Below are 15,972 nucleotides of genomic sequence, written 5' to 3'. Positions count from 1 at the left end.
ATAAGGAGCTGGGAGGGTGGGAACTGGGACTGGCTGGGCAAGGAGACCAGAGACAAAGAATTGTGGGAGACTAGGACAGGCTGGGTAAGGAGACTGGGACTGGAATGAGAATCCTGAGAAATGGAAACAGAGTGGGTGGGGCAATGGGTGAGGAAGAGACAGGACTGGACCAGACAGGTTGGAGGGAGCAGGGCAAAAAAGAATCAAGCTTGGTGGAGGGTGGACATAGGCAGAAGAGTCTGTACCCACTAGAGTACACTTCCTTCGAGAGCCTGGAACAGAACCCATGATTGCTGACTCTTACAACTCCTCTGCTGTCAGCAAATATCTGTGGAAACCCACTGGAAAATGAGAGTCTCATCTCCTTTAGAGGTGGTCGACAGAGGATGAGCACCTCCTAACTGCTATCAATTCTTCTGTGAGTGCAAGTGGCAAAGGTCTCTGCCACGGATCTAAAGGTTCCAACTCTGCTGATGATCCATGTGGATGTTAATATGAGCCCATGATAGAATTTCTGTTTTTTTTTTCAATTTGCTTTTTTAAAAGCCTAGGAAGTTACACTCAAAACCACTACAATGAAAGAACATTAAGGTTGCAAACTCAAGCACTCAAAAGTTAGGAAGTGCCAGAATTAAGTTTGCCTGTGCAACCTTAATTCAGCTCCTTTATGTGTATGCATTATGACAGTCTTTATTTACATGATCATATACAGTTTTTTCCACCGGACCCAATGAGTGCACGGGACACATCTGCTCTGGGGATGAATCAGGGTTGTGTAGGGAAGGAGGAAGCTACTGTCTGTAGGACCCCTGTCTCATTTTTTGCAGAAGTTAGGAAGTACGTAGGGAAGGAGGGAGGGGATTGCAAAAAGAGAAGGGACACTCTCTTGATTAAAGCAGTTGAATTCTATCCCTGCTTCTGCCAAAGGCGCTCCTATGTGATGCTAGGCAAATCACTTAACTAAACTTGTCAGATGTGGTCATTGTTTGTTTCTCATTTTCTGGGCACCTGACTTGAAACCCTGAGGTCTAATTTACAGAAGATCTGAGCATCCACAACTGCAGCTGGGGTTAATGGGAGCTGTGCTTTGTACACTGAAAAACCGGGTCCTAAGGGCCTCAAATTCGGCACCCAACATTTTTGGATATTTTGTCCGTATTCTCTCTGCCTCAGCACCCCATCTGTAAAATGGGGCTAATACCCGCTCATCTCATAGGAGTGTTGCGAAGGTAAGTTAATATTTCTGAAATGCTGAAGTACTACAATGAGGACTCCCAGAGAAAAGCCAAGAGGAAATTAATAACTCTGTCTTCAGAGCAGGGCTTGAATAGTCTGCAGTAAATAAGGCCTCAGACCACACACTGAATGAGATGGATAAAATAATATCTATTTAGCTACTACTTTATTGAGCCCTATCCATACTGTGCACTGAATGAGGCAGCAGGGGTCCAATGGAAATATACTATGTGAACATGTAATTAAAAACTGTAGCACCAAAAATATACATAAGGGGATGGTGCTTGACTTTGCAACCTTAATGTTCTTTTAATGTAGTTTTGTATATGTGCAGTGTGTAGCACTTTAGCTTGCTGAACCATTCAAGAAGTCCTTGCTGTTAAAAATGGCAAGAAAAACATACGAAGTTAAAGATATTGTCAAGCGGAAGCAAATATTTGTGGGTCACAAGAATTATGCCCTACCCTAAAGCATGATGCCTTCATTTTAACCAAACTAAACACTGGGATATCAATCAAATAGGGAGAGGGGATGGTATGATGGGATAGCCTAAATTCTGGCAATTAATTGATCTTTGATTATTAGCGGTAAATATGCCCAATGGCCTGTGATGGGATGTTAGATGGGGTGGGATCCGAGTTACTACAGAGAATTCTTTCCTGGTGTCTGGCTGGAGAGTCTTGCCCACATGCTCAGGGTTTAGCTGATCGCCATATTTGGGGTTGGGAAGGAATTTTCCTCCAGGGCAGATTGGCAGAAGCCCTGGAGGTTTTTCGCCTTCCTCTGCAGCGTGGGGCACGGGTCACTTGCTGGAGGATTCTCTGCAGCTTGAGGTCTTTAAACCACAATTTGAGGACTTCAATAGCTCAGGCATAGGTTAGGGGTTTGATACAGGACTGGGTGGGTGAGGTTCTGTGGCCTGCATTGTGCAGGAGGTCAGACTAGATGATCATAATGGTCCCTTCTGACCTTGAAGTCTATGAGTCTAAAAATATGAGCAAAATAAGAAAAAAAAATGTTAAGAGTTAAATATATTCACCTCTTCTCTGATAAACACTGATGACTTACCTGAACCTATTCCATCAATGTACACCAGGCATGCAGCATGGACAAAAGACGTCACAGGAGGAATGTAAAATAGGCTGTACTCCTCTTCTTCTACCATGACATTCATAAAGTTAACCCAGGATAAGACATCCCGGACACTGAGAATACACTGACGCCCAAATTCTTGGTTGGTTAGCCATTCAATAAAGTCCATCATCAGCTCAGCTATGTCTATCCCTAAAACATAATAAATAAATAAATAAATAAATAAATAAATAAATAAATAAATAAAAGATGTTGCAATTATAAACTGAATTATATAGGTCACTTCTAGTACAAAGCTGTACAACTAGATCTCTGAAATACAGAAAAGAAATCAAGTTCTTCAGATTTGTTGTTTTTTTTAAATTTGCATTGAAGTATGATGCTTTCAATCTTCAAAAAGTGCTCAATGAAAGGGGGAGAGCAGAAGAGCAAAGAACAGATTTATAATCCTCTACAACAAACTTTTAAAACTAATACATCCACAAAATTAATCACATGCATTTTATATACAGCACAGGGCAAAAAAAACCACACCTCATACTGATATCAGGAACTAACAAGATTTAATACCTGAAATCAAAGTTTCTTTAGTAAAACACAGAAACTCCTTTGAGAATGGTTCACAGATATAGAATTGTGAGCAAAAGATGAACTGGTTATTGGGTATTGCGCTTTTTTTTTTTTAATAAAGTATTTGCTATAAGCATTTCAGCAGAAGCAACAGTTTACAGTAGCTTAACAGGTTGCCTGAAAATGTCCTCATCCATTGCAACAAGGTAGATGTGGAAGATTCCACTTTGAATCTGAGGTTAGGAAATGGTTCAATGCACTACAGGACCTAAAATAACTCTGATTCATTCTTTCTTGGGGCTACAAAGAATATAGAGTAACCTTCAAAACTTGTTCCCAACCCCCAGGTAATTTTCAGAAAAAAAAGGCCTCCCTGATCTTGGAAAAAGCAAAGAAAGAAAAAAAGCAACTTGGAAGATGAAGGAAGAAGATTCAGGAGTTATCATCCACTGGGATAAAGAGAAAAAGATCCTCCCCCACAAGGAAAGCATGGAGGAAAAAGGTTAATAGTACCAAATCTCTGTGCCTCTGCTTAGGGACTGAGGAGGAAGGTTTGGGTTCACTTCCAGGTATTCCTAAAATGAAATTAGTCTAATGCTTCAGAGGGAAATTCCTGACAAATAAGCAAATCCCGAACCTCCAACCCCACCCCAGAAAGATTTGGCAAAAAACCCTGACTGACATCCGGAGAGGTGCAGGCTGTCTACAGGATCTGTTGGAGAGAGAGATGGGACTGGGAAGGAATTCTGCAAAAAAATGTGCCACAGCAAGAGTTATCAAGCTGCTTGAGCTCCTTGTAATGGAGCCTGAGGCTCAGCTCTGAGGACACCTCTCCCTTTTCTGAACTGTGACCTACTAGAGCAAGGGAAGGGCAAGCACCAGCAGCTTAGCAGATAATCTGGAATCATGGAAGAATCCTGAGAGTACCCCTAGGAGTGAAGGCTAAAGGCTCCTGGAAAGGTTTAGCAGGCAGAAGTAGGTCATTGAGCCACTCATGTAATCCACAGGCTAGGTAAAGGAGTGGGATGGTGTTTGACAATGAAAGCCCTTTAGCTTGTGGAAATCCCAAAGAAACCTCTTCAGAGTCTGAGGCTATCATGGAAAAGGTTGCTGTTCTCCACAAGTGAGCTCCTCGCCCTATTTTACAGGCCTTTCAAAGCTCCAGAAAACTGCTTCCATTGATGCCTCTAGGAGAGCCTCGACTCCCAACATGGGCACTTCTTTCACCCTTTAGAGAAGCTGAGGGGCTAGTTTCATCTGATTTCCAGAAATGGATCCAGCCTCTGAGCCAGTCGCAAAGGTTTCTCTCTCAGCAAGAGCAGAAGGACTCTTAAGGCTCCCCACTACACATCACTACTGCCGAAGGCACAGATAATGTGATCATCGCTCCCCCCTGCCCTCAAAATCCTTTTCTTTAGCCTTCTCTGGTAGAACCACAAATGATACCAGATATGCCCATGGAAGTCACCTTCCTGCATGCTGCTTTGAGTAAAGCAGGTATCTAACTGCAGCAGAGGAAGGAGCACTTCAGTGGGAAAATTGTGGATGGCAACTGATAATCCTCCTATCTGCCAGACCAACAGCGGAGGAGGAACCCAGTGTCTGCACTGTCAACGACAAAATATAAGGGAACACGAGAGAGAGCTCAGTAAATCAAACCAATAACCAAGCTGTCGGTAGCAAAGGAAATGAGAGTTCTGGTCCTGGTCTTTTGTTCCTTTCCAATACCTGGGAAATAGGATAAGATATTGAAGAGGAGGGCAGAGTTCAGCTGGTGGGGAGAGGAACTTTGCATTGCTTTGCTATCAACTTTTGGTCAGTCACATGGCAATGGGATGCTAGGAAGGTAGGAATAGAGGCCAGTGCATCAGAGTCTGTTTGCAGATATAGTTGTATTTATGGATGGAAGAAGCATTAGTGTGAATCCCTGCCAAAACCATCTCTATCTTCAAATTCAGTTCTTTCTCCAATGCGGAGTTTAAATTCGACGCAAAACTAAATTATACTTACCTTGGTGGTTTATCCTGTCCAGAGACAGTCCTGAATGAATATTGTGCTTTACGATCTGTATTAAATCGTCACGACTGTTACTCTGTGGACACCATATCTCTGTAAATCTGTTACGCAGTGCAGGAGAAAGCTGCAGGCAATAAAATAACAATATAGCCACTACCAGCATATATCACAGCTACTACAGACCTACACTACTTAAGCTTGCATTTAAACTTTCATAGGCTAGTAGTTCTAGTATGTGTGCATTATTAAAACAGTAAATAAACTGATTCCTTTTCGAAATAATGTAGTATTCCTTCTAATAATGACAGGGTGTTTATAGCTATTGTTAATAGGAGAAAATGTAGCTCTTTTAGTGCAAGACCAAGAGAACACACCAACTGTTCATATGAAATACTGAAAGAGAACAGGGGAGAAAATGAGATAGCTTGCAAGAATCAGAGTGAGATGGAGAGATACAGTCTAACAAACAAGGGCTGTATAATCTCATCTGCCCTCCTGGCCTTTGAAAGAAAGACCACCATACAGGTAAAGGGCTGAATTGGAATGCCTTTCCATAACTGCTCCTTTGCACTGAATTATAAAGAGCAATCATCAACCAGTGCATATGCAATAAAGAGGCAATTTCCCTTTGATTACTGAACCTGGGGACTTTCTGGTAGATTTGTTAGCATGCTAAAAATGACTGATTTTTTTTTTTAAATGGACAGCCCCCTCTCTAGGAGTAAAAGAGATGAAGCTTTGAGTTCAAATGTCTGTCATTCCTTAGATGATTACGAAGATACTTTTAAAACAACATAAGGGGATACCTGAGAACTGTAGTTCTTATTTTGTGGGAAATCTTGCCCTACTGGGATTTGTCCATTTTTTGGAGACCCTAGGTGACAACTTCTAGTTGTTAGTTTTTGTCTGTGCCAGGAGCACAATCTATCATTGCATCCTCACACCACACCATAAAGACTCCACTGCAAGAACTGGATTTGGACGTAGTTTCCTTTGCGAGTTACACTTCATTTACTTAAAGTGTTCTCCATATCAAGTCTATTTATATGATTCAGTGTCCAGATTTTTCTTTGTTGATATTTTGTTGAGTGCTCGTTTACATTGTCAAAATAATAGTACACGGGTGGTGGAAGAAAGACACACCTTAGTCCTCCTTTAGAGCCAGGAGACAGACTCCAATATGCAACACTGCATGCTGGGACCTATACCATGTGCATGCTGCACATTCTGGTCATAATTCCAGTGACCTGTCAGAATTTACCTCTTTTTTTCCAAAGTCACCTCCTGGGTTCATGGTTGCTAGGATGCGAAAAAAATTTCCAGCAACCAGAAGTTCTACTTCATTATCCTCATCTTCTTGACTACCCTTTTCAGCAAGCACCAGTGTCTTCTCAACTTCAAGAACACTAAAAACCAGGTTTTAAAAAAATTGTGTTATTTAAATCCCATAGTTTGCACTTTAGAAAGTCACCAGTCTTTTTAAAAAAAAAAATATGAATATGAGGTAGCTTTGCTTAGATTAATTTCTAAGGCTATGTCTACACTACACAGCTTTTAGCAACATGGCTGTGTTGCTACAGCCGTGCCGCTAAAAGTCAGGCAACGTAGCCACCGTTTGTCGCCTCTCCTGCCGACAAAAACCTTCCACCCCCAACGAGCAGTGTCTCCTGCCAACAACGTGCTGTTCACACTGGTGCTTGTCGCAGCAAAAAAAAATCTGGGGGGAGGGAAGGCGGGGGGAAGAGAGAGGGGGTGTCGTTCAATTGCCAGTGTAGACATAGCCGAAGTCACAAAGCTCCAGCAAAAGTAAATGATAAATTCTGCTTATCATTCCCAACTGACAGTATTTCTGAATACACAAGTGTGGAAAGCTCATCTTCATCTTGATGTGAAAGTCTGTGCAAAGTGGTTGGTCAAAGATTTACACTGTAGCATGAATTTTACAAAAGCTCTCTCTTATAAATACAATGCCAAAAGTAACTAAATTAACAGCTGAAGCCTGATGAAGAGCACACTGAATTAGTTTTTAAGTTTATGGAATACAAAACTACAAGTTACAACAAATTCACTATCAGTGCAACTTAAAATATCTATTTAATATTTTTAGTTGCATAGCCCTGGCCCCATAATATACTCTCACTAGTGAACTGTGTGACTGAGCTAAAAGTGTGACCCATTACTGGGCATGTTAGCAGAAGTGTTCAGGAAGATGTTGCCTAGAATCATTAACAAAACAATAAAGTTAACTGAAGAAGATTAGTTTGCAAACGTGCACATGAGCTATGAAAAACCTACTTGAAATAGAGAAACAATGAAAGTAATTGCTGGTCATCTCAATATATTTGGTATCAGAAAAGAAAGGCAGACTTTAAAATGAGGAGTGCTGTAATCTAACAGTAGTATACAGTGTCAGTTGTAACACCTTTACATAAAAAAATTTGGGAAGGTATTGAAAGACACCAATTTGCTAGGCACCTTTCCTGTTCTCGGACAAGGCATGTCACTTCCCACGAACGTAATGACAGACTGAGAATTATTTTATTTATTTATTTTTTTTTTTTTTTACAGGAACTGGCAGGAAATATGGCTTTCATCTATCTTTCTATATAAGGAAAGATTATAGCACTAGCTATAGGTCTCATTGTAGATTCCATTTTAATCATGTAAATTTATTTAGTTTTCACACTATTGTGTTAACTGCCACTACATGCTATTCTTTAAGAAGAACCGTGTTTTAACTGTTTTATCTGGGGAAATTAACCAGCTGTTACTCTCTTGTCCTGTCAGTCTAAGCAAAGAAAGGTGACTATAACATTTTGAGCACAGGTTAAACACATGAAGGTGGTCTTCAGTCTGGAGCAGTGCCAAAGAACGGGGTTCTCAACCTTTTTCTTTCTGAGTCCGTTCCCCCCAACATGCTATAAAAACTCCATGACCCATCTATGCCATAATTTTTTTTTTCCTGCATATCCAGTAAATTAAAAGCCAGGGCCAGCGTTTGGGGATAGCAAGCAGGGCAATTGTCCAAGGCCTCACGCCACAGGGGCTCCGCAAAGCTAAGTTGGGTTCATTCCCATGCGGCAGCATTCAGGCTTCAGCTTCAGTCCCAGGCGGTGGGGCTCGGGGTTTGGCTTTCTTCCCTGGGCCCCAATGACTAACGCCAGCCCTGCACTCTGGTTTATTGTGGCGGACGCCCTGAAACCTGCTCGGGGCCTCCGGACTCCTGGTTGAGAACCACTGACATAGAGTAAACCTCATTGTAACACTTGGCACACAGCTAAGGATATAAACAACCCAAGGACACAAAACATTGCCACAATAATCTTGAACAAATTTGCACTCCTTTGCTTTTGGATCAGGATACTTCTAAGTTCTTCTAATAAGTTTAGCACCTCAATAGTGATTTAGATGGGAGTATACTTTCATCCTGTCCTTTACATAGGCCTACCTTACCATCCCTTCTCCTTCTCTGTTGCCAGCAGCCTCTCCAATAGAAAGCAATTGTCTAAAAATACAGGACTAATATGGATGCAGTCAGCATCTTTCTGCTGGAGACACATCGGTTCACAAACTAAGTGATCTGGTACAGCAGCTTAACAGTGAATGCGCCACTGAGTTACTTTGGATCTTTTTTATTTGAACAGGAATTGAGCAACTAAGAAAAAGGGATACTGGCTAAGATTAACAATTAGAAACTAGATTATCTAACTCATTTTTGCGATAAGTGTAGCCTGGTGAAGGGCTGCTTAACATTACACACTTTTAGAATGCATACCTATTAAGTCTTTCCAAAACAGAATCATCAGCTAATGAAATCTCATCCAGGAGAAAAAAGGCGCCCTCCTTCATTGCTAAAACAAGGGGTCCATCATGCCATTCAAACAGCCTAGAACTGTCAAATTCCTCCTAGATAATGGGGAAGAAAAAGAAGACTCATCAGGGATTTGTCATTCTCTGCTCTCTTCACCACACTAAAGCTCAGTGATACCAGTCACCCATTGTCATGAGACAGACCTTGTCCTTTGATCTCTGTCTGACTGGCCGTAATCCTCCCAGGAAGTCTGATGTCTCCATATGCAAGTGGCAGTTCACAGAATGCAATTTCTGATTTGCCAAGGCTGCAAATATCTGACAAATAGTAGTTTTGCCACACCTATAACATGAACAAAGAAAATCAATGAAGTAAACTTAGAACAAAACCAGAAGGGGTCCACAACCACTTAATAGCCCACTTCAGCAACAAAGCAGTTCCAGCTGAATTTCCTCAAAGCCCTGCAGGGCAATGGCCCCACCATGCTGTTCCTCTTACTCCCATGTATTCCCTTCTCTGAATGCTGAACCACTTTACAAAAATTAAATGAATTGCAGCCACTTCTGGCATGCAAACCATTGCTGAATTGCCACCATTATTCATTAAAATATGGATGAGGGACTTACCACCTCAGATTTCACTTGGACTTTAGAAAGATAACAAATTTCACATCCTCAAACCTCCTCTGAATGATGCATAATGCATCAAAGATTAAGGCACCATAAAATATCAGAAGCGCCAAGGAGAAAAATGTTAGCTTCTCATTCACTATTAAAAAAAAATTCTTATCAGTAAATTAAATTCTCCAAACATATTGCCTTCTGAAGATCAATACTATGGGAGTCATGAGATATGCTTACAAGCTGCAAAATCATTAGTAAAAGTTGCATGTCTTGATTCACAACTCTGGAGATCTGAATGTTCCAGAGATAAGCCCCTAAAGGCTTGCCCACACAAAACTGCATGGGTTTAACTAATTTAGTTAACATCACACCTTTTGCTAAGCTGGTGCAACTTCTGTACATTGATGCTCTTATCCAGGTTTAGAGCAAGCTTATATCAGTGTAATTTGCACCTATCCACACAGATGTTTCACTGGTTTAACATCACAATTAAACTGGTGCAACTAAGGACATGTCTACACTTGCCATTTAAAGTGGAAAGTCCCTTTTTGCACAAAAACTGTGGTAACACCTACACTTGCCAATGACTTTTTGCGGTGATATTCAGAAGTTTCACATCAAAAAGAAAATCACCTCCACAAGAGGCTTACAGCTTTTACCAGTGGTGCTTTTGCGCTGATGTGCAAGTGAAGACACGTTCTTTCTGTTTACAGAGCTTTTAGACTCCACAGGATACCCCACAGTGCCTAGATGACCATTTTGGCCAGCAGCTTTGCTGCTCTGACACGAGGTAAACAGACATCCACCCTGCCCCTGTAAAGTCCCAGGAACTTTGAAACTCCCCTTCCTGTTTTCTTGGCAAGTGCTCATTTATCATCTGGCCAGGTGACAATGGCTGCTCCACAGAGCAAATGATCCCCTGCTTGGAGCAATGCTGAGCTACTGGAGCTGATCAGTGTTTGGGGAGAGGAGGCTGTGCAGGGACCCAGGATGCCCCGCGATCCCCCCTGCCCTTCCCACAAGACCTATCATCAAATGGAGAGAGTTTCACTGTGGGATAGCTGCCCTCTGTGAGCTGCTCTCATGGTGCTGGAAGTGCTGCAAATGTAAACACTCTCTGATGCCTGTGGAAGTAAGTGAGTACACAAACCAGCGCTTTTCTTTCACCAGTTCACTATCACCGTTGAAATTGACAGCACAAAAACTCTGCAAGTGTAGACATAGCCTATGTGTTTGAACCAGGCCTACAGCTATACAAGGCTTTGCCCATCCTTCCTTCCTTTCCACCTCCAATTGTCCTAGAAAGGACTCCTAGGAAGGAGGTGGTGATTAGGGTGACCAGATGTCCCGTTTTCATAGGGACAGTTCCATTTTTGGGGACTTTTTCTTCCCCACCCCCTGTCCTGTTTTTTCACAGTTGCTGTCTGGTCACCCTAGTGGTGATCCAATCTAGATCTGTACTGGCCAAATACATTCAGAGGCAGTATTCAGTAAGTGGAGACTGACAGATTTTGACTTCTCTTTGTCCATTCATGAATTGTCTCTACAGAGTTCCACTGCAGGAGATTAAATATAAACCAGGAGGAGGTCTGAGGAGAATGCCAAGATTGAAGCAACACTGCCCACCCACACAGAAGACTACACCTAGCCCCATTAACAGATTAAAATTTTGTGAATGAAGTAATTGAACGTCAAGAAGCAGCTTAAATACCAAGACAATAAACCTTTGACAAGCGGCCAATGTATCCATTCCTGCTGTAGAACAAGTTCTCCTTACAGGCTTGAACACAAGCGATCATCCATTTTGAAAGACTATGAAATGAAAGGTCTTGACTGTTAAACTGAAAGACTTACATAAGATTTATTATTTTCCAAGTAGCATCTAAGTTCCCTTTTAGCATCTAATAAATTGGGTTTATTCTTTCCCAGCTTCAGCTTCTTTTTACTCTCTAAGGCTATGATTACACTATGAGACTTTTAGCAACAAAACACTTCCACCCCCCACGAGCAGCAGCAGCTTTGTCAGCAAGAGAGCACTCTTGCTGACAAAGCACTGTTCACAGGGTACGTCTACACTACGGGACTATTCCGAATTTGCATAAACCGGTTTTGTAAAACAGATTTTATAAAATCGAGTGCGCGCGACCACACTAAACACATTAAATCGGTGGTGTGCGTCCCTGGTCCGTGGCTAGCGTCGATTTCTGGAGCGTTGCACTGTGGGTAGCTATTCCCTAGCTATCCCATAGTTCCCGCAGCCTCCCCCGCCCCTTGGAACTTCCGGGTTGAGATCCCAGTGCCTGATGGGGCAAAAATCATTGTCGCGGGTGGTTCTGGGTAAATGTCGTCAGTCACTCCTTCGTCTGGGAAAGCAACAGCAGACAAGCATTTCGCGACTTTTTCCCCTGGATTGCCCTGGCAGATGCCATAGCATGGCAATCATGGAGCTTGTTTTGCCGTTTGTGACTCTCACCGTATGTGTACTAGATGCCGCTCACAGAGGCGATTCAGCAGCGCTACACAGAAGCATGCTTTTGCTTTTGCATGACAGCAGAGATGGTTACTAGCCATATTGCACCATCCAAACCCTTCCATAAATTGGAACTGAGGATGATCATGGCTACCAGTCCTTTTGTACCATTTGTTGCTAGTGCCCTGGCCAATCAGCCAGGGGCGCAAAAGCCAAGATTGGTTACTAGCCATATTGCACCTTCCATCGTTTTGTACCATTAGCTGCTGTCATAAGTGCCCCTGGCCGATCAGCCAGGGGCGCAAAAGCCAAAATTGGGAATGACTCCCTGAGTCAATCCCTCCTTTTTGGTATCTAAAAATAGAATCAGTGCTGCCTAATATAGGCAAGTGTGCTAGAGAACCACCGTATCATAGAACCAGAGAGCACAGCTGCTCTGTGTCAGAGCCTGCAGAAATTATCTGTATGCTATTCACAGGGGGTGCTCCTGTAACAACCCCACCTGTTGATTCCGTTCTTCCCCCAGCCTTTCTTGGCTACCGTAGCATTGTCCCCCCACTTGTGTGATGAATTAATAAAGAATGCAGGAATAAGACACACTGACTTGTTAGTGAGAAATGAGTGGAAGGCAGCCTCCAAGCTGCTATGATAGTCCAGACAGGACATTAAGCAGTGTGTAGGAGAGAAGCCCAGCATCCCACTGCTAGTCCAGGGGCAACTGAATCTTTTCTTTACACATGAAGGGTGGGGGCTGATGGAGCTCAGCCCCCTGTTGCTATGATGAGGATGGTTACCAGCCATATTGCACCATCCATCCACCAGAAAAAATTAGGGCCAATAGGCTGATGACGAGGACGGTTACCAGTCCTTTTGTCCCATCAGCTGAAGCTGATCATGAGGATGGATTTCCAGCTTTTTGCACGATCAGCTGATGCTGATGATGAGATCATCCATTTTGAAAGACTATGAAATGAAAGGTTTTGACTGTTAAACTGAAAGACTTACATAAGATTTATTATTTTCCAAGTAGCATCTAAGTTCCCTTTTAGCATCTAATAAATTGGGTTTCTTCTTTCCCAGCTTCAGCTTCTTTTTACTCTCTAAGGCTATGATTACACTATGAGGCTTTTAGCAACAAAACACTTCCACCCCCCACGAGCAGCAGCAGCTTTGTCAGCAAGAGAGCACTCCTGCTGACAAAGCACTGTTCACACCGGCGCTTTTTATTGGTAAAACCTTTGTCGTTCAGGGGTGTGTTTTTTTAACACCCCAAATGACAAAAGTTTTGTCGATAACATGTCAGTGTAGACAAAGCCTAACAGAACTACTTAATACTAAATTTATAACCAGCATAAGAGATCTGCTTCCATGACCTCTTTTTTGCAGGCAGGAAAAAAATAAAGAGGATGGGCTGGGCCTTATACAGTCAGATCCTGGAACATATGTAAATGTATTCATCACTCTCCACCAAATTTATTACTAACTTTTCCAGGTTTCACAAGAAAGGTATGTAATTCTTATACTGGGATTCTAACAGACAGTTCATGAACGAAACTCAGCCCCCTTCCTCTCCTGTTCAGTTTCAATACATCCCTAACAGGTTTATATAACACAGTTGTACAAATTAGATAAAATAAAGCAAAACCACAAAAGATACTTTTAATGTCTTTTGCTAAGACAGGTGCACTTGAACACAGCACTCTAAAAAGTGAACTCTGTATTACAGCAGCTACAAACCTGACTTGACATTTGAGAAAGTTTTAGATTCACAAAGGCCATGAAACAGCAAGGCATTAAAGCAAGGCCCTTCTTTAAGCATAAGTAGTTTTACTGACTTCAGTGAGGTCGCTCGTGTTTAAATGTAGATATGCAGTTAAGGACCTTGCTGAACAGGGCCAAATAGAATAATTCATTACTGTAATAGAAAAACAAGTTACCCAGTGTCTCCCACCAGCAGTACTGGTTCGCCAAACTCCAGGGCTCGTCCTACCAGAACTGCAAGCCTCCTCATCCCTTGAGTCCAGACAATATGACTAAACTTGCCGTCCATCACCGACATCTGTGTAGATGATTTAACTGCCCAACAAAGAACAAGTTGATTAGCTTTAATCACAAGCATCAAGCTTTTGATTTAGTCCTTTTTGCAAACTCACCCAATAACTTTCTAACACTTTCCTCTGAGAAGAGAGAGTGAGGATACAATTTCTTCTTAAAATGCTTTTCAAGGACACTTTGAATAACATCAACCTCCTCCTGTTTCCTGACTCTGCCTGCCAGAAGCATGAAACCTGTAAATAAGGCAAGAGAAATCAGAGTGTTTTCTTTCATTTTTAAAGTGAAATGTGTGACATACCAGGGGTACAATCCAGACCAATGAGTAACTGTGACCCCTGCCCTGTAACCTGGGATGCCCTTTATAATTCCTTGCTGCTGTTGCCTGGACTACTCACAAACAACCTCCAGCGTGTAAGTCACTCCCAACATAAATTTTAGGGTCCCACTGAATCTTTCCACCAAACCAGTTGTTTCTGGGTGATATGAGGTAGCCTTTAGTTGTATTACTCACAACTTCCATAGCTCACTGAAGAGCCGAGACATAAAATTTGACCCACGGTCAGATAAAAATCTCTTTAGGGAAACACACTCTGCTAAAGATAGTGAAAATGGCTCTTGCCACAGATTTTGCCTCAATCTTAGTTAGAGCTAATCCACTACCACCAAGATGCATTTCTTTCCGCTTCGGGTAGGACCCACGATGTCCATTGTTACCCTCAGAAATGCCTCTTATATTACAAAGAGCACAGGGAAACTTTCTGGGGTAATTTTGACTTAATTCACAAGACCTGCAATAATTCCTCACAGCATTCTGTATTCCTGGCCCATATAAATTTTCCCTTAACCTATCTCAGGTTCTCTGTGCCCCCAAGTGACCAGCAAAAGGACAATCACGTGCTAGCACATAGCATGGTGCTATGTGGGCTCAACCAACTGCTTATAGGGTTGCCCAAGGCTTTGGTTTTTCCCCATAGGAGCTTCCCTATACAATCTCCTCATTTTCCTTTCCTGGAGCTCCTCTTGAACACGTCTGACGCTCTCTAGAGTGGGATCTATCCCTTATTCAACTGCAAAACGCTGGCAACTGATATCTGGGACCACTTCTTCAGTCACAGGAATCATCTCCTCCCCAGCTGGCCCCAAAGGCTTACTGCTTTTCTCTGCCATGCAGGAGCCAGCCTCAGCCGCTCCCACACCTGGAAACAGTTTCCTTCTGCTGCAGAAGAGTTAGAGGAGGGGTTCTCAATCTGGGGGTCATGACCCCTCGGGGGTCGTGAGCTGTAAAACTCCTCCCCCCAGTTTTTAATTTATAAGGAGGGTCACACTCAGCGGGCTTGCAGTGTGAAAGGGGTCACCAATACAGAAAGTTTGAAAACCCCCTCCCAGCAGTTTCTGGGACATAGGATCCAGCACAATATTCCCTTTGACATCATTCTGTTACCAAATTAATCACCTTAACCATACGCAAAATCGCATTCCCGACAAGTATTTCAATGGGGATTCTACCCAGCACCACTATTGTAAAGACACTTTCTAAACCTTTCTATTCCATATGCATCTTGGCTAAAGGTACAGGAATTATATGTCCTCCCACCACTTTTTCATCAGGTAACATTTCAGTTTTTTGGACCATGAATCCCTTGACCAGAGAGATCTGGGCTCCAGTGTCTTTCCCTCCCCCTCCCCCACCGGGTACTCCTTGTTATTTACTCTGGCAACCTTAATAAATTCCACATCGACCCCCACAGGGTCAGTCCTCACAAAACTCATCAGGTGAGCTCATCTTGGGGCATTGATTTCTCAGGTGCTCAGTGGAGTTACACTAGAAACATCTTCTTGGACTCTCCTCCTGCTCAGGAGGTTTGTGATGCGAGTTTCCAGGAGGGGAACAATTCGGGAGCGGGGCGCAGACTGCCTGGGCTCCCAAACACCTTCCTTTTTTCCGAGGGGTAAAACGGGATCACCCTTTACACTGGGTTTGCATCCCTCCTTCTCTGGCCTGCACTCACTGGACATTGGGGTTTGCACAAAGGAATGAGCCAGGGTGGCCATTTCTTACAGATTTTAAAGATTTATCCCATAAACTATTCCAAATCTCA

At 42.7% G+C, this 15,972-nt stretch overlaps 1 protein-coding gene and 1 long non-coding RNA gene across 5 annotated transcripts in view; one reads left to right on the top strand and one right to left on the bottom strand.

Annotated features, from left to right (window-relative positions):
* Window positions 1-15,972, bottom strand: part of MDN1 (midasin AAA ATPase 1) — a 175,688-nt gene that overhangs the window by 91,559 nt on the left and 68,157 nt on the right. For all 4 annotated transcript variants that reach the window (XM_039529043.1, XM_039529044.1, XM_039529046.1 and 1 more), the window contains exons 28-34: window positions 13,972-14,106; window positions 13,756-13,894; window positions 8,929-9,067; window positions 8,690-8,820; window positions 6,176-6,320; window positions 4,909-5,038; window positions 2,305-2,520 (exon numbers count right to left, since the gene is read on the bottom strand). In XM_039529043.1, the coding sequence (XP_039384977.1) occupies window positions 2,305-2,520; window positions 4,909-5,038; window positions 6,176-6,320; window positions 8,690-8,820; window positions 8,929-9,067; window positions 13,756-13,894; window positions 13,972-14,106 (1,035 nt within the window). The remainder of the gene's footprint in view (window positions 1-2,304; window positions 2,521-4,908; window positions 5,039-6,175; window positions 6,321-8,689; window positions 8,821-8,928; window positions 9,068-13,755; window positions 13,895-13,971; window positions 14,107-15,972) is intronic.
* The window catches only part of LOC120400465, a 52,273-nt gene that overhangs the window by 29,788 nt on the left and 6,513 nt on the right, over window positions 1-15,972 (top strand). The gene's annotated exons all lie outside the window — the stretch shown is intronic.

This window comes from Mauremys reevesii, linkage group 3, assembly GCF_016161935.1.
Source record: "Mauremys reevesii isolate NIE-2019 linkage group 3, ASM1616193v1, whole genome shotgun sequence".
NCBI classification, from domain to species: Eukaryota; Metazoa; Chordata; order Testudines; family Geoemydidae; genus Mauremys; species Mauremys reevesii.
The sequence above is the reverse complement of the archived record's forward strand: the minus strand, read 5'-3'. Positions and strand labels throughout refer to the sequence as shown.